The sequence below is a fragment of the Carica papaya genome, chromosome 3 (assembly GCF_054855325.1).
Source record: "Carica papaya isolate Zhongbai chromosome 3, ASM5485532v1, whole genome shotgun sequence".
Lineage (NCBI taxonomy): Eukaryota > Viridiplantae > Streptophyta > Magnoliopsida > Brassicales > Caricaceae > Carica > Carica papaya.
This window is the reverse complement of record NC_142311.1, coordinates 8,610,871-8,628,168: the sequence shown is the minus strand read 5'-3', so window position 1 is coordinate 8,628,168 and position 17,298 is coordinate 8,610,871. Positions and strand designations below refer to the sequence as shown.

Below are 17,298 nucleotides of genomic sequence, written 5' to 3'. Positions count from 1 at the left end.
TAAGATTCATTCCGTATTAATTCTTATAAAATATATATAATAAAGTGTTATCTACAGGAAATATAAAAATCTCATAATTTTTTTTTTGAATTGATAATGCTTCTTTAATTTTAAGTTTTGCATGCGTACAAATTTTTTTTACTACTACTAATACACATGGAATAAATTCAAAGTTATTTGTGGAGACACTACAAAATGGACTAGTTTAAAAATTTTGAATAGATCATTTGTGTTGGGGTTCCAAAGACTCTAAGGAATGGACCGATACGGACAATAGGAAGAATGTCCAAGTCAATGCAATGGCAATGAACATGCTTCGTTGCACTAAATTCGAAAAAGCAAAATTGCATTTTACGTGTGCAAGTACCAAAGAGATTTAGAAGGAATTTAAAGTAAAATGCGAAGGGATAATCTGGGTAAAAGAACAGTTTATTCTTCTTCTCTAAATATTGTTAACCCCAATCAATGCAGCATGTAAAGTGAAATATCCACATCAAAAATTTTGGTTAAAGATACAAATTTGACTAAACCAAAGAAAAGTCCATAATTTGACCCTTTGAGAGTGCAAAAGGAAAAACAAAATCAAGCAATGGTTTTAAGCACTCACCAGATGCAAAAAGTTTGTAACTTGTTGGCAAACGTAGCTGAAGGTGAATTTCTTCTTGAAAAAACTAGAGAAGGTAGTGGGAATGATGAAAAGACAATGGTTGGAAGGATAAAGAATTAATTTTTTTTTTTTTTTTTTTTTCAAAAAAGGGAGAATGGTGGCCGTGATGATGATGATGAGGGGGTAATCGCAAAAGTGATAAGAGATAAAGATCAGCATACTCCCCAAGATCAAAGGTCTAAAGAAAAAAAATCTTACTTCTGTAAGTGAAAAGTTAGAATGATATTTTTGTAGTTGTACTTAATTTAAAGGGACATTCTTGTAATTTAATACATAACATACTCATTTGATCGCAACGAGCCGGAGATATGGTGATCGCCATCTTAAGTTCATCGGACCAAAAACCCTTAACATATACCCATTACAGCCCAGGGCGCACGAGATAGCAAAACAAGCTGATGCAGGGATGATAGTCGAGTAACCGGGCTCCAGACAAGGAAAAAACTTGGAGACACGTGGAGTGTGTTCTTAGTTAGTAGCTGCTGCAAGTATTTTCCATTTTCTCTTTTGAAGCAGGCGGTTCAGTGATAGGTTGGATATTGGTGAAGGACCCGAATTTGCTGTCGCATTTTTTATTTCTCCGTCTATGTTTTTCGTTGCTGAATGAACTAACGATAAGACTCAAAATCCCTTTCTATGTATTCTGAGAACCCCATAGGTGATTTACTATTGATGGATGATCCGTGTCTATTTGCCTTTTTTTGTTTTTATTTGGAACATTTTCGGTTCTATTGCTTGTTTAATGTCATGAATTGAGTGAAGGCCTGGTATTGGGAAAAGAGACGTTAAATTTTAAGTTTGTATCTGAGCTGTTTGACAGAATGACTCAGTGAATTTTTCTCCGTCTTTCTCCGGGACCTGGCCAAGATTCAATTCCAAATAGTAGTATATAGTAGCTTTTTTCTCATAGATATTACATTTCTGAAGTTTTTTCATCACTGTTTGTATTGACCCGGAATTTACTGAAAAGATGTACGAATGTGTATCGTGCTTGATATTTGAACTTACTGCAGATGTAGGTGAGATGTGTGCATGTACCATATATGTTAATTCATTATTTGTTTTGAGATTATGATCTTTGGTTCGATTCAGGAGCCACTAAGTTTAGTCATCCAGAGTGTATAAACCTGAACAATTTATGTTTGCTTTCTTAATTTCTTTCAGTCTGATAATAATTTTGCTCGGGTCCACTCTCCACTTATTCAATCCACGTTCTGTTCAGGTTTATACATTGATTATTTGGCCCTTTTCTCGATAGACAAAATTGGGAAGTTTAGTTTGAAACAAATAACCAGGAGTTGATCCTGTGTTCAACGTAACCGGACTGTTGTTCTTCGATATAAGTAAAACGTCTAAGCCAGCCCTTTCGCTCCCAGCTTGGCTGTTACAGTCTCATGAAAAGATGTTGAGGCATTTTGTAGACAGAGTTACTGCAAAAACTATTATTCATTGTCTTCTACAATGCAATCAACAGGTAATCATTTCCACTTTCCTAATATGCCTTATCTATTTTTCTAGCTTACATCTCTTGGGTTTTGTAGAGAGGGATTCACAGTAGAAACAAGAAAGCAATGGAGTTAATAGCAAAAGGGTGGAGTGCTTTGAAGGAAGTTGACAGAGTCGTTGACTACTGTGAACTTAATGATAAACGCCTTATCCCTCTCCTTAGGGTATGCCTTGATTATACATACTCTTTTTTTTTTTTTTTTCTGGAATTACTTTGATAATTTTTTCTGTCAGTTTCTTTTTTTGGCCATGAGTTATGTCTTTTTTGAGCTTGTTCAGTTTAATCCTGTGTGCTTCATAGTTTTGTCTAATATATGATTTTTATATAACCACATAATTGGGTTCTGGTTTAATGGTACTGGTTAGGACAAAGTATCATACTAAGTCTTCAGTTTTTAATGGCATATCTTAGTATCTGCTTCTGTTGGGGGCTTGGGGGGAAGTGACATGTTAGGTCTTCAGTTCTGATTGAAGTTTTGATGTCAGACAGCAAAGGAGAATTTTGAGTTGGCACTGGAGGCTGATAACTCAAATACACATGCCAGATATTGGCTATCAAAGTTGCATCTGAAATACCATGTGCCAGGGGCCTGCAAAGCTATGTAAGTGAGCCATTGACTTTGGGGATAAAAGTTGAGAATGTTGGGTACTAAATGCATCCCTCAAAAGGGAAGGGGAAAATGGTAAAGCTTGAAGTATTTGAAGATTACCAATTAGATTCAGCAAGTCTAAACAATTTGTCTGTATTATGTCGTCATTATTTTTTTTTTCTGGATTACACTAGAGGAGCTGCTTTATTGGTAGAAGCTGCAGATATGGGTGATGCTGATGCTCAGTATGAGTTGGGTTGTCGCTTAAGAGTTGAGGTTAGACTTTGTATTCTTTTTGTTTAACAATGCGAGAAAGAAAGTGATTAATTTTCGTGTCCTTTTTGATGTATCATATCATTGAAATCATGCTGAGTTTAATTTCTCCTCAATGGTAATATACGGCTGCTACTGTGTTATTATAGTTAAAGATAGTTATAATCTGGTATGGGGATTGATCCACTAGTTGAATTGCTATCCATGGGCGAAGTCTTTTATCTTGGGTTAATAACTATACTAATTTCAAGTTAAGAGGATTATATTTAATGAATTGGGTTCAATGAATAGGGTCTACTCTGCCTCTTCCACTCTTCTACCATTAGCAACACTTTTGCTTTGTTCGCGGAACTTACTCTGGAACCTGCTTACATGTTCTAGTGGAGTTCAATACCTTGTACTCTGCATTATACTATTGATATGGAGTTTAGTACCTTATACACTTAAGCATCTTAGTATTGGTTGAGCAAACTTTCAAAGCTACCATTACATAAGAATTTTTTTTTTGAAATGTTGGATGGGGGTTGAGGGAGGATTTTGCTTCTCAGTTAATCTAATGCTTCATTTTATTTTCTGGAATGTCATTTCTGATCCTAATTAATGATTTTTTGCTTTGAACAGAATGATTACGTCCAATCAGATCAACAAGCTTTTTATTATCTGGAGAAGGCTGTTGACCAGGTATATTTGATGAGGAAATTGCACATATTTGCAATTGTAAATTATGTATCAAGACCTTACAGGAGTTGATTATGATGTAGCTGCATCCAGGAGCTCTTTACCTTCTGGGTGCTGTGTATTTGACGGGAGATTGCGTGAAGAAAGACATTGCTTCAGCATTATGGTGCTTCCATAGGGCATCAGAGAAGGTAAAACAGGGACCTTCTGCAGTTTCATCTGGACTGTTCTGAAATTTTTAATTAATCAGATAGTACTTAAATCGAAATCAGTATTAAATTCTTGGTTTGTTTTTTAATTTTTTCAAACATTAGTTGTAGCCTACCTTGCTCAAGGGCATAGCTTCCGCTGGATGGTCTCATTTGTTAATTATGTCTATAAAGTCCCTTGAGCCACTAGATAAAGTGCCTTTACTGCCTTTTGAGTTTAGCTATGAATAGGGTTACTCCTCTCTCTCTCTTCAACCTTAAGATTTCACGTATATTCAAGCAATTTACCATTATATGCTTATTTCATCTTCTAGTTTTGACTGCATGCAGGGACATGCTGGTGCAGCTGTGGCATATGGATCTCTCCTTCTCAGAGGTTAGATGCTTTCACCATCCTGAAGTTTTCCTTACCATTGTTGCTACATTGGTCATTGTTATAGTATATCTGTCGATTAGAGACGAGATGTGTCACAGTGTAGGAAATTATTTTTGCATAATGCCCATAGGGTTCTCTATGAAATTGATAAGATTGTTTTAGCTGGTGGTCAAAGATTGTTAACTGATGATGGATGAGTACAAGCAGGCTCAGTTTCAGGAATTCAATTGCTCACTTCAGATATGAGATATTAATTTATTTACGAAGTTAGAAGATTAAAAATATCTATTTGCATGTGTCAATTTCAATAGCTCAAACATTCTAAATGGTGTCCTCATGTCATAGGCGAGCAAGTTCCAGAATGTTTAACGAAATTCAACTCGAAAAGGGGCGGTTCTGCCAGAAGAGCAAGGAAGAATAATGGAAGTCCTGTAATAGATCCAGTGGAGATGGCAAAGCAACAGTTCCAGATTGCAGCAGAAGCAGGATGTGACCTCGGATTAAAATGGTTGCAAAGGCTTGAGGAGGCAGAGGCACATCTCATGACTGGAAATAGTTCTACAGATCTACAGAGCTAACTTGGCTATGTTTGAGATTATTGGTAGAGTAGATAATGATAGCTTAACAAGCCTGACAATTGGAGAATTGTTTAATTGCTGTCGAAAAATCTTTAATGGAATAAGAAAGTGTATCATCCATGCATCACACCCATCAGAAACAAGTGATGCCCAGTCCTGACTGGTTCAGATTTTTTTTGTAACAGCTTTGACTAATGCTTATAATACAAGTGTCCATAAAGGAATTGGATGCCGAGAAGGTGTTATTCCGGGAAAGAAAATAAGAGGAAAAAAGATTTGTGTATTACATTTTCATTCAAATTTATTGGTTTTGGTAAATATACTCTGAAGACAGAAAGGTGGACGGTTTAGGTTTCAATGTTGTAAAAACAGAACACTCAATGATGTTTGAACCGCTGGGGTAAAATAGTTGATACTCAGGATCCCACATCGAAGGCGGACATGTTGGAAAATGTTGAGACTCTTGACGGGACCCAGGAAATGTTGGAAAATGTATATGAACATGTGAAAAGTATTGCCTTTTGTTTATGAGAAAAGACATTGGGTGAAGATTTGAAGCCGTAGAAAATATAATTAATAATATCAATTTAAAAATCAGAATTCATTTTGCTTTCTCAGAAATATTAATTAACATATAATCAATGCAAAACCACATGCAATATGTGTTTATATATATATATATATTAAATAAATTGAGCTATTTATTGATGCATTAACTGCAAAACAGAAGTAATGAAGCACAACGTTTCTCTGACCAAAATAAATAAATATAAATATATATATGTATATATTATCGAATCACCTTCATATATTTTAATATTAAAATATCGAATCCAAAGACAACTCAAAGCTTCAAAGAAACCGACCAATCTATTTTTAAAAAAAATAAAAAATAAAGAAAACATATACCGAAAGCAGAAGGAAATTAAGGGATTGAATTATTATCCCAACTTGTGAATAATAATAAAATAATACGGTGGCGTTTTAGAGGGCACGTGATGAGTAAATTACTAGAGTACAATCACGTGGAAATACGACGTCATGCCGACACCATCACGCGGAATTCCGGTTATAGTCGTAGATGACGTGGCCGGTACTGTTGAGCTGGCCACATGGTGGGATAGGAGGTGACGTCAGAGAGGAGAGTTGACGTAAGTGGGGATAACGTCAAAGTTGCTGTCTCTCTGACGTGGCCTTGCCGCACCGTCCCCGGAGGCGGCTCTTTTGTTTGCAGGCGAAGCAACGTTTTACTTTGTGCAAACAACCGCGTTAATTAGAAAATAATAATTTATAAATATAAGTTAAATATAAAATTTTGTTTATAAATTTATAATTACTTTTTAAATAATAAATGTGTTTTAGAAATTATAAATTATAAATTGAAGTATGTAATTGTGCTAATTTGCAAAAAATTATAATCTTACTTTCTTAAACTGTTATTAATTGAAGAATTAAAAATGCTTAATATGTTTAATAAATAACATGAATGCTGTTTCAACTATCACCAATTAGGAATGTTTAGTTGCTTCGGAAATTACTCCACTACCACAATTTTCCAGCCATGCCTATATTCATAGAACTTACTACTATCTAAAGAAATATTATAAATGATATTTGATATAAAAATTATAAAAATTTCAGAAAATTCTAATCTCTCAATCATTTCCTAATCCCTTTTTCATATTTTTTGAAGACTCATTTTAAAATTTTTAAATAAAATTTAATATCATAGTTTATGTATAGAAATATTTTACCAAATAAATATGTAAGTCGTTTAATCAATATCATTATATAATTATCCTAGTGACAAATTAACTAAATTATTCAGTGGGTAACAAGTAAAGTTGTGACTTTGAGTTAAATTTTAATTTTTTAAAATATTATAAACTGTACTTATATTTTTAATTTTTTATAATTTAATTTAAAAACAAGGCATAAACAAAAAAAAAAAAAAAACAAGAACAAAATACTGAAATAAAATGACCATGTCTTGCCAAACTAATCAAAATTCTAGAAAGATGACAAGGAATTATTTATAAGTGCCAAAGCATGTGTGTATATATATATATATATATAATTGATTTTTAATATTTTAAAATATAGTTTTGATCATATTTTATTTGATAAAAAAAAAAAAGTAATTTCATTATCAAAATATACATTGAATTGGAAATAGCCCAAAAGAAAAAAAAAAAAAAAAAAAGAGGAATGAATACGATCAAAAACTTCCTCATCATTGTATATGTGTAAAACATCTTCAATGGAATTATAAAAATTAAAATCATAAGAAAACCTTAGAAAAATCTCATATCCTACAAAAGTAGATAATAATTCTATAAAGGGTTGGTTTCTGCAATTAAATTAATTCGGTCCTATTAGACTATAGTAATTATTATGCATGTATAATTTTCTCTATACATGTGAAATGTGAAGAATTATTTTAAAATAAGTTGTGAATAACTTTCTGCAATTAAATTAGTTTGGTCTCAAGACATTTATTGAACTATGTCTTAACTCAATTATGTGAATTATAAACAAAAACTCTATTTAAGCTATTAAATTAAAAAAGTCTTAACTCTAATTAAAATGAAGTGAGAAAAGGAGAAGCCGAATTATAAACAAATCCAAATAAATTGTGAGGTATATGTATGTATTGATTGTTTGTGTAATTAATCCTGTAACACCCACAATTTTTTTTTTTGTGATTAAATAATTAGTAAATATAAATTTTATTAATTTATTTTATTTTAGTGTATTTTGTTTTATTTAATTTAGAGTAAAAAATTGAAATAAAATTGAATGAGGATTTAATTGAAAACAATTTTGAAAAAAAATGGGTGAAAATTTGGGTTATGTGGGTATTTTTGAAAGAAAAATAAGAAAATAGAAGCCAAAACACAATTTTGGGAAGTTTCGCTACATCAGATGCCGGGTCAGCAACCTTGAACAACCAAGACGCGCCAAGTGGCATAAACACTGACGCAGGAGGCCACACTTGGGGGCCACGTGGGCGATCCGCGTGCGCGCAATCGAATGACTAAGGTCCATTCCTGCGCACATGGACGACCTGGATGCGCTCCATCCCAAACGTGATCGAACAGCCAGATTAAAAGTGGAACAATTCAGAGTGAATCGGATGGACGACCCAGATTGGATCGCGATAAACGGTCTAGATTCACTTCCTTTTTAATCGCGATCTGACGGTCCAGATCAAACACGATGAACGGTTCAGATCAAAAGCAGATGGGTATAAATAACCCCCATCCGCACCAAACCCAAACCCTAGCCGCCAGAACCCCTCGCTGGAGAAGACGACCCATCCATCGGAGAGCCGACCGCCGCCACCCGCCGTCGCACCAGAACCCTTTCCGACCACCAAAAAAGGTAAAAACTTTTTCTTTTGCATGAAATTCAATTTTAAGTTCATCCATGGCCAAATCGGATTGAAAGGACCAGCCAATTGGCATAAAAACTCCGACGAAGTCCGGCTGTGCAGCCGTGGCGAATTTCACAAACCACCTCTGATGAGGTTCTTTTCGATTCTCGTTTTGCATAATTTTTCTACCATTGTGATCACCGTTTTCTTCTCTACAGATTGACTGAAGCGAAACACCCAACTGCAATATGAGCTGGAGGAGCCGCTGCATTGGAGAGCCCCGTCACCGGTGAGTTTCAGTTTTTCGTATTTTTTCGGCTCACTGAGGTCCTTTAGCGTATGTGCTCACAGGAATCGATGCAAAATCGACCGATCCGAGGCAGACCGCCGCTGTGCTGGATTTTTAAAATTGGCTGAGTAGGCCCTGAGACTGATTTTGAGTTTATTTAGAACATTTATAGGTATTATAAGCGTGTTTCACTTCTCAGAGAAAAATTTAGGGAACCTAGGGAATTAAATAGAGATGCATAATTAATTACGGATTGCTAATGGAGCCCAAACTGAACATTGTTCTCTGTTGATTATTTTACAGTCTAAAAGTATGATAGTATCTGATTTATCTATTTTATAGTTTTAAATGCATGTATTACTGTTTTATCTTACTACTGTTTGATTTGGGATTTGAGACATGATTGCATTACCATATGCATGTTTATTTGTTTATGTGATTATATTTGATTTGGTAATAGAGACTAAAGGAAAATAAAAAAGGGGTGTGATCAAATAAACAGGTGAAATAACAGCCTTACTAGATATCCTAAGAGATGGTGGACGGACCGGGTACATAGAGAACCTTGTCGTGAAAGTTTGTCTCATACCGGACGGGGTATAGAGACTTGGTAATTTGGTGCTCATACTGGACAGAGTATGGGGACGACCCGCTTTACCCTCATACCGGATGAGGTATTGAGATTTAATGTCTTGGCGCTCATACCGGACAGGGTATGGAAACGGCCCTGTAATTAAGATTGTTAAGGGAAAAAGTTCACGTGTAGCAAAGACACCGCTATAAACCCCCATAGATACTAGTAGGCTGGTAAAATGAGAAATGGTTATGATTTGGTTTATTGTTAATGAATATAAATTTATGATATGTTATATATTGCTGATTATTCATGAAGTTATGATCTGTATGGTATTATTGTCTGTATATATTATTTTCATAAATTTCACTATGGTAAGTGACCGGTAAATAATTTTATGATTGATAAACAAATTTACTAAGTTTAGTACTCCATTAGTTGTTTTGATTTTATACCAACCTTCACTTATGTGCCGGTGATATAGTGCGATATCCTTACTGGGCTAGTGTAGCTCATCCTTTATTTAATCATTTTAGATCAAGAGAACCTGATTCTAAATCCCGATCTGCAAGAAGATTGCGAGTAGATGCTAGATATTTTCTATTTTTCATTACTTTTCTTATTTCTCATGTTTCTTTCAGAGAATTCAATATGTAATATTGTTTATTACTTTTAAGTTATTGTATAACGGATGTAAACATTGACTTTTTATTTTGCTTTCGCACTTAAATTATTATATATATTTTTTTGAATTTCTAGAGTCGTTACAGTTGGTATGAAAGCCACGTTCTTCGGACCCATTCCTTACACAACAATACCTAGGGAAACACCAAAATAATGAATTGTCACTCAACCATTTCTTGTGAAATGCAGGTACAGAGAGATGAGGAGAGGAAGACCCCCACTAAACCGAGCAGCTCAGGATGGTTCGCTTAGGAAAGATGTTGACCGGATATTTGAGATGCTGGAGAGACTCATTGCTGCCCAGCAAGGCCGAGAGGAAAGGAATGATCTACTTAACCCTTCCCCAATGCCACAGGTCTAGCCACACCCCTGCAGTGAGAGGATCCCGAGCCACCCCGGTACGACCCTACTACTCCATAGTACCACCCGGCACCACCGCAGTATGATATGGTGTCCCAGCTACAGTACAATCTAGTGCCCCCACAGTATCGCAAGTATCACCACAAGGCCCCTTAGTCTATCCTCAGCATGGTCCAGTCCCTCTTCTACAGGACCCATTTCCTCCCATGATTGACCCAGGTTATATAGAGAGGTACAAGAGATTAAACCCATTTACTTTTGCAGAAGGATCTTCTTTTTAAGATGACAAGTATTGGTTAGCAGAGACAAAGAAGACTTTCAAGACCCTGGGGGTGACTTCCGAACAGAAGGTCACCCTTGCTACCTACATGCTAGTGGGAGAAGCAGACCGCTGGTGGGAACTCATTCAGACCACCATGCCTGTTCTAGTTACTTGAGAACAGTTCCTAACAGCCTTTCATACAGAGTACCTTCTAGAGCATCTCCAATATCTGAAGGAGATGGAGTGTGTCCAGTTGGTATAGGGGAACATGATTGTGTCAGAATATGCTTATAAGTTCCTAGAGTTGGGCCGATACTCTCCTGAGACATTGTTGGATGAAGGCAGGAAGGCTACGAGGTTCGAGTGGGGCCTCCGCCCAAAGATTAGACATCATTTGTTTGTGCTGGAGCTCAAGACTTATTCGGTAGTTTTGGCCAAGGCATAACTAGTGGATAGGAGCTTTCGCACCCTCTCTCAGGCAGCAGGGAACCTCAGATCCTCAACTTCACCTTGCAGACCAACACCTACTGCCCCTATTCAACAGCACAAGAGGCCCAGATCGGTGATTCAGGCCCCCCCTCAGGCTCCAGTTGCAGCACGCGGTAAGATCTGTCAGCATTGTGACAAGGATCATGGGGACCGACCCTGCTACCGCCTCAATAACACCTATCGGATATGTGGTAGTTCCCAACATTATGTGAGGGAGTGCCCAAGGAACCAGAATAAGGATAGACCTCCTATTCAGAGCAAAGCTTACAATCTTACCCAACATGATATAAAAGCCAACCCGGATGTGGTACAGGGAATGTACACTATCTGTAACTATCTTGCTCATGTTTTGATTGATACTGGTGCATCACATTCATTTGTTTCACCTATTTTTGTATCAAAATTTAATGTATTACCTGATAAACTTGATTTTATGTTATTTGTGTCTACTGCTGGGAGTATGACACTATTGGAAGAAGTTGTATATAAGGTTTGTGTCGTAGATATAACAGATAGAAAATTGAGTGTGGACCTAATAGAATTAGACACAAGGGATTTTGAAGTAATTTTAGAAATGAATTGGCTAGCGGCATATCACGCTACCGTAGATTATTTTAGTAAGAAAGTTGTATTCAATTCTTGTAATGAGGAACCATTTATAAATTAATAAAATCATTTACAATTTATTCCTTTATGGCAAATTTTTTTATTCATCGAGTACTTTAACCCCACTGTTTTCTCTAACTAGGCAAACCCAAGAAAGAGAATTATATTCAAGAGATTCTGGTAGTCCGAGACTTTTAAGATGTGTTTGCAGATGAACTACCCAGACTGCTAGTGGACAGGAAAATCGTTCACCATAGACCTCCAGCCAGGCACCCAGCCTATTTCGGTTACTCCTTACCGCATTAGCCATGTCCCTTTCGGGTGCCGGAGTCACTTTTGCTAGAAAATAAGATGGGATGTTGAGGTTATGTATTGATTATAGAGGGTTGAACAGAGTTACAATAAAAAACAAGTATCCCATTCCCAGGATTGATGACCTTTTCGATTAGTTGCAGGATGTCCAGGTCTTTTCCAAAATAGACCTGCGTTCAGGTTACCATCAAGTAAAAATCAGGACAGAAGACATCCCCAAGATATTCTTTCGAACCAGGTACAGACACTATGAGTTCCTAGTCATACCATTTGGGCTAACCAACGTCCCAGCCATCTTCATGGACTTAATGAACAGGGTCTTCAGACAATTCTTGGATCAATTTGTTATCGTGTTCATCGATGACATCCTGTTTTATTCAAAAAGCAGAGAGGAACATGCTTACCATCTAGCTCAAGTTTTTCAGGTTCTTAGAGGAAAGAAACTATATACAAAGTTGAATAAGTGTGAATTTTGGCTTGAGCAAACCACCTTCCTAGGACATAATATATCAAAGGATGGAGTGTCAGTGAATCCTGAAAAGATTGAAGCAATGCTCGGTCAGGAGAAATTGACATCAGTTAAGGAGATCAGTAACTTTTTGGGAATGGCGGGCTATTACTGCAGTTTTGTAGAAGGATTTTCTAGTCTAGCTGCTCCCCTGACCCGACTCACAAAGAAGAATGTCAAGTTTGAGTGGAATAAGGACAGTGAAAGAAATTTTTTAGAACTAAAGAAACAACTAACTATTGCACATGTGCTGGTCTTACTGAGTGAATCGGGGGGATATACAGTTTACAGTGATACCTCCTATCTAAGCATGGGTTGTGTTTTAATGCAGCATGAGATTGTCATAGTTTATGGGTCCAGACAGTTGAAGAGTCATGAGAAAAACTATCCCACCCATGACTTAAAGCTTGCTGCAATCGTACACGTCTTGAAGACTTGGCACTATTATTTATATGACGAGACTTTTTAGATCTATACCGATCACAAGAGTTTGAAATACATATTCACTCAAAAGGATCTCAACATATGTAAGAGAATGTGGATAGAACTTCTTAAGGACTATGATTACGACATCTTATATCACCCAGGTAAGTGCAACGTGGTAGCCGATGCACTCAGTAGAAAAAGTACAGGTATATTAACCCATTTGATGGTTTCTGAATACAAGCATATTGGGGTCACACAATAGGTACGACATCAGGACTTGAGAAGAGTCACATGTTTGGGTCACCTGACCGTTCAGCTTAAGTTAATCCAGAGAATAAGGGAATGTCAGTCCGCCGATTCTGCCCTAGTAGCCCTCAAGAGGGATGCAGAACAGGGAGTTAGCTCAGAATTCTGAGTTTTCGCCGATGGGTTGCTCAGATTGCAGGACAAGGTGTGTGTTCTAGGTGACAGTGAGTTAAAGAAGGATATCATAACAGAGGCCCATAGCTCAAAGTTTGTCATGCATCTCGAAAGTACTAAAATGTACAAAAGTATGTGACTCTAATTTTGGTAGAACAAGATGAAAAGAGATATAGATAACTTTATTTCTAAGTGTTTGGTATGTCAGTAGGTCAAGGCAGAGCATCAACGCCCAGACGGGCTACTTCAGCCATTATCGATCTCATAATGGAAGTGAGAACATATCACCATAGACTTCGTGACAGGATTACCTAAGGCACGCTCAGGACATAATACCATTTGGATAATTGTCGACCAGCTTACCAAGTCTTCCCATTTCTTGGCCATCAGGATGACCGATCCCTTGGACAAGTTAGTAAGAATCTATATCTAAAAAATAGTTAGACTGCATGGATTGCCAATGACAGTAGTATCCGACAGGGACCCCAGGTTTACTTTTCGATTTTAGAATAGCTTTCAGCAAGATATGGGAACGAAGTTGTCCCTTAGTACTGCATTCCATCCTTAGACCGATAGACAGTCAGAAAGGACAATTCGTACACTTGAGGATATGCTCTAAGCTTGTGTCCTTGACTCCGAAGACTATTGGGATGACCGGATACTCATGATAGAATTCGCCTACAACAACAGCTACGAAGCGAGTATTGGCATGGCTCCGTATGAGGTGTTATATGGGCGCCCATGCAGATCGCTGATTTTTTGGGAAGAAGTGGGCGATAGAAAACTATTCAACCCAAATATGATAGAGAAGACTACATCCAAAATAGTTAAGATCAGGAAAAACATTTTAGACGGCTTAGAGCAGACAGAAGAGTTATGCGGACACCCGGAAGAGAGATTTAAAATTTGAGAAAGGCGATCGGGTGTTCCTTAAGGTCACTCCTTTCAAGGGAATCAGTAGATTCGGCAGAAGGGGAAAACTGAACCTCCGATTTATTAGACCATTTAAAGTCTGAGACAAAATTGGTACCGCCGCCTACAGACTAGCACTGTCTCCAGAACTTTTCAAGATCCACAATGTGTTTCATGTATTCATGCTACGCAAGTACAACTCGAACCCCTCTCATGTCTTGGCCCACGAGACTCTTCCACTCCAGGAGAACGTATCCTACGAGGAAGTACCAGTCGGCATTGTGGATCGAAAGAGCAGATTACTCTGCAACCAGAAAATTTCATTTGTAAAGGTCATATGACAGAACCACACACTGAAAAAGGTTACATGGGAGCTAGAGTCAGACTTTACAGTCTAGTATCCCCAACTGTTCGATTGAGAGTGATAGACAAATTTGAGAGAACAAATTTCTTTTAAGGGGGGGAGAGTTGTAATACCAACCAAATTTTTATTTTATTTTATTAATAAATATAATTTTTTTATTTAATTTATTTTATTGAAAAAAATTAATTAAAAAAAAATTTTAGTGGGTGTTACAAGGTACATAGAGAATCCTACCGTGAACGTTATCTCATACCGGATGGGGTATGGAGACTTGATAATTTGGTGTCCATACAAGACGGGGTATGGAAACGGCCCGTTTCACCATCATACCGAATGGGGTATTGAGGTTTAATGATTTGATGCTCATATCGGACAGAGTATGGGAACGGTACTGTAATTGAGATTGTTAAAAGAAATGGTTCATGTATAGTGGAGACATCCCTATAAACTCCCATGGATACTAGTAGGCTGGTGAAAAGAGAAACAGTTATGGTTTGGTTTATTGTTAATAGATATGGATTTATAATATGTTCTATGTTGCTGATTGTTCATGAAATTATGATATGTATGGTATTATTATTTTTATAGATTGTTTTCATAAATTCCACTATGCTAAGTGAAAGAGAAATGATTTTATGATTGATAAATGAATTTATTAAATTTAATGCTCAATTAGTGGTTTTCGATTTTATACCAATATTTGTTTCTGTGCCGATGATATAATGTGATATTCTTACTGAGATAGTGTAGTTCATCTTTTATTTAATCATTTCAGATCAAGAGGATCAGGTTTCAGAGCCCGATCCGCAAGAAGATTGCGAGTAAATACTAGATATTTTCTATTTTCTATTTGTTTCTTTATTTCTCGTATTTCTTTCAAAAAATTAATTCTTTAATATTATTTAGTACTTTTAAATTATTGTGTAAAAAATATAAATTTTAATATTTTATTTCATATTCGCACTTAAATTATTATATATTCTTTTTGAATTTCCAGAATTGTTACAAAACTCACTATCACTTAAAAAAGGCATCCAATTCTCAAGTATAAATCAATGGTTGGACAACTATTTACTTTTTCATGTATATAAAAATTATAATGAAAAGAACCGCGTCAACTATGAAATTAGGCACAAATTTTACACGGAACAAATTCGGTTATATACATGTGTGTGTGTGTGTGTATATATATATATATGTATAAACGCATATTTGCCTTCTTTTTTCTTTCTTTACACTTTGGTAAACGTCACCGTTTCTAGGATCCTGAAATCCCAACTTACTCTCCCTTCTCCATTTTCTGTACTATGCCTCCCTTTGACATTTTACACCAACCCTTTTTTCTTATTTTCCTCCTTTTTTTGTATATCCATACAATATAACATTGCTAACGTGTACGTTTATTTATACATGTCATATGTCACATGTCACATGTCATGTATCATGTGTGTTTGTATATGTAGACTATATGCTTATATAAATTGAGAGAGAAAGAAAGCTACACGCATAAAGGATCAAAAGAGTGACACAAAGCAAACGTAAGCCACTAACCAAAACAGCCGCGTAATCAGAAAAAAACCAAAAGGATTTATTAAAGCTTTTTAACTGCCGGTTGACGCACGACCTTTTCAATTTCTCTTCTCTCTCTCTCTCTCTCTATATAACAACACACAGATCAAATCTCCCATTACATCAATCTTTGCTTTTCTCTCTACGGAATTTTTACAAACACTTACAATGCAACAAGCAATTCCTTACAAATCATGGCTCCCCATCTACGCCAACGCCGCACTTAACCCATCCCCGGTGACCGACGGCCACCCTTTGTTCCATAAACCTTCCTCGAATAAGATCGACGTGAGCAACATGGTTTCGGATAATGCAGTGATAGTGTTTGCCAGGCGTGGGTGTTGCATGGGTCAAGTTATGAGGAGGTTGCTGCTGGGTCACGGCGTCAACCCGGCGTTGTACGAGATTGATGAGGAAGACGAGGTGGGTGTTTTGCGTGAGCTGGAGAGAATTACTGGTGGGGGAAATAAAAGTGAACTGAAGAAGGTGCAATTCCCGGTTGTGTTTATTGGGGGGAGTTTATTTGGAGGATTGGATAAGGTGATGGCGGCTCATATAACTGGAGATTTGGTTCCTGTTTTGAAAAAAGCTGGAGCCTTGTGGCTCTGATTCTTGTCAATTTAACTTTACTTTTCAATGGAGGGCTCTTTTGATGATTTTAACATCTGGGTAAAGTTTGTAATGAGGGAGGAGATGGAAGATCATTTTTTGGTTAATTTTCCTTTTTTCTTTCTTTTTAATTACAACATTTGGGACTGTAATTTCGCTCCACAGATCAAGAAAAAGAAATTACAGAGTCGCTGACTCTTCATCTTCTCTCTCTCCCTGGACATAATTTAATTTGCCTCGTCTTGACTTTAACAATTTATTATGAATGAAAGAATGGAGACGTTATTTATTGAAATTTTCTTTTAATTAAATAACAAGTGACGTTCGAGATAAGAGACTGGTTTGCGTCACACGGTGGTAAGTTGCATCTTCCATGACGAACCACCAAACTTGCTTCAGTAAACACATGTTGCCAACTTGCCAATTTCCTTCCAACCCTTTTCTATTCTTCTTCCTCCCTCTAATCAAATTCAATAACCTTGTTTTTTAAAAGAAATGTTAAATTAGGTATTGAACCATATCTTTATTTGAAACAAAGAACATAACTCTTGCTGGAATTATAATAATTTATTGAGATAAACCCATTACAGTTCTACAAACACAGTATTAAATTAAATATCATAAATCAGCATAATCATTTCATTATGTACTCAGAAAATAA

The 17,298-nt window shown here is 36.4% G+C and overlaps 1 protein-coding gene and 1 pseudogene across 4 annotated transcripts; both read left to right on the top strand.

Moving 5' to 3' along the window:
* The first annotated feature begins 511 nt into the window (after positions 1-511).
* Positions 512-5,163, top strand: LOC110807695 (binding protein). Of its 4 annotated transcripts, XM_022032894.2 has the most exons (10): positions 512-650; positions 757-869; positions 1,890-2,141; positions 2,209-2,337; positions 2,660-2,775; positions 2,958-3,039; positions 3,658-3,717; positions 3,798-3,905; positions 4,254-4,299; positions 4,645-5,163. In XM_022032894.2, the coding sequence occupies exons 3-10, from the start codon at positions 2,070-2,072 to the stop codon at positions 4,875-4,877; spliced, it is 846 nt and encodes a 281-aa protein (XP_021888586.1). In that variant the 5' UTR covers positions 512-650; positions 757-869; positions 1,890-2,069; the 3' UTR covers positions 4,878-5,163. The 4 variants fall into 4 exon arrangements, with proteins under 4 accessions (XP_021888586.1, XP_021888582.1, XP_021888584.1 ...); XM_022032890.2 differs by lacking the exons at positions 512-650; positions 757-869 and adding an exon at positions 886-1,198; XM_022032892.2 differs by lacking the exons at positions 512-650; positions 757-869 and adding an exon at positions 886-1,209.
* Positions 5,164-16,062: 10,899 nt separating this feature from the next.
* Positions 16,063-16,844, top strand: LOC110807676 (glutaredoxin-C9 pseudogene; annotated as a pseudogene).
* The last annotated feature ends 454 nt before the right edge of the window (positions 16,845-17,298 follow it).

Excerpts from the sequence above, each read along its gene's own strand:
- LOC110807695 (XM_022032894.2), top strand. The coding sequence starts at position 2,070 with ATGTTGAGGCATTTTGTAGACAGAGTTACTGCAAAAACTATTATTCAT. Across the intron at positions 2,776-2,957 it reads CCAGGGGCCTGCAAAGCTAT|AGGAGCTGCTTTATTGGTAG; the intron begins GTAAGTGAGCCA and ends GGATTACACTAG. Across the intron at positions 3,718-3,797 it reads TGGAGAAGGCTGTTGACCAG|CTGCATCCAGGAGCTCTTTA; the intron begins GTATATTTGATG and ends ATTATGATGTAG.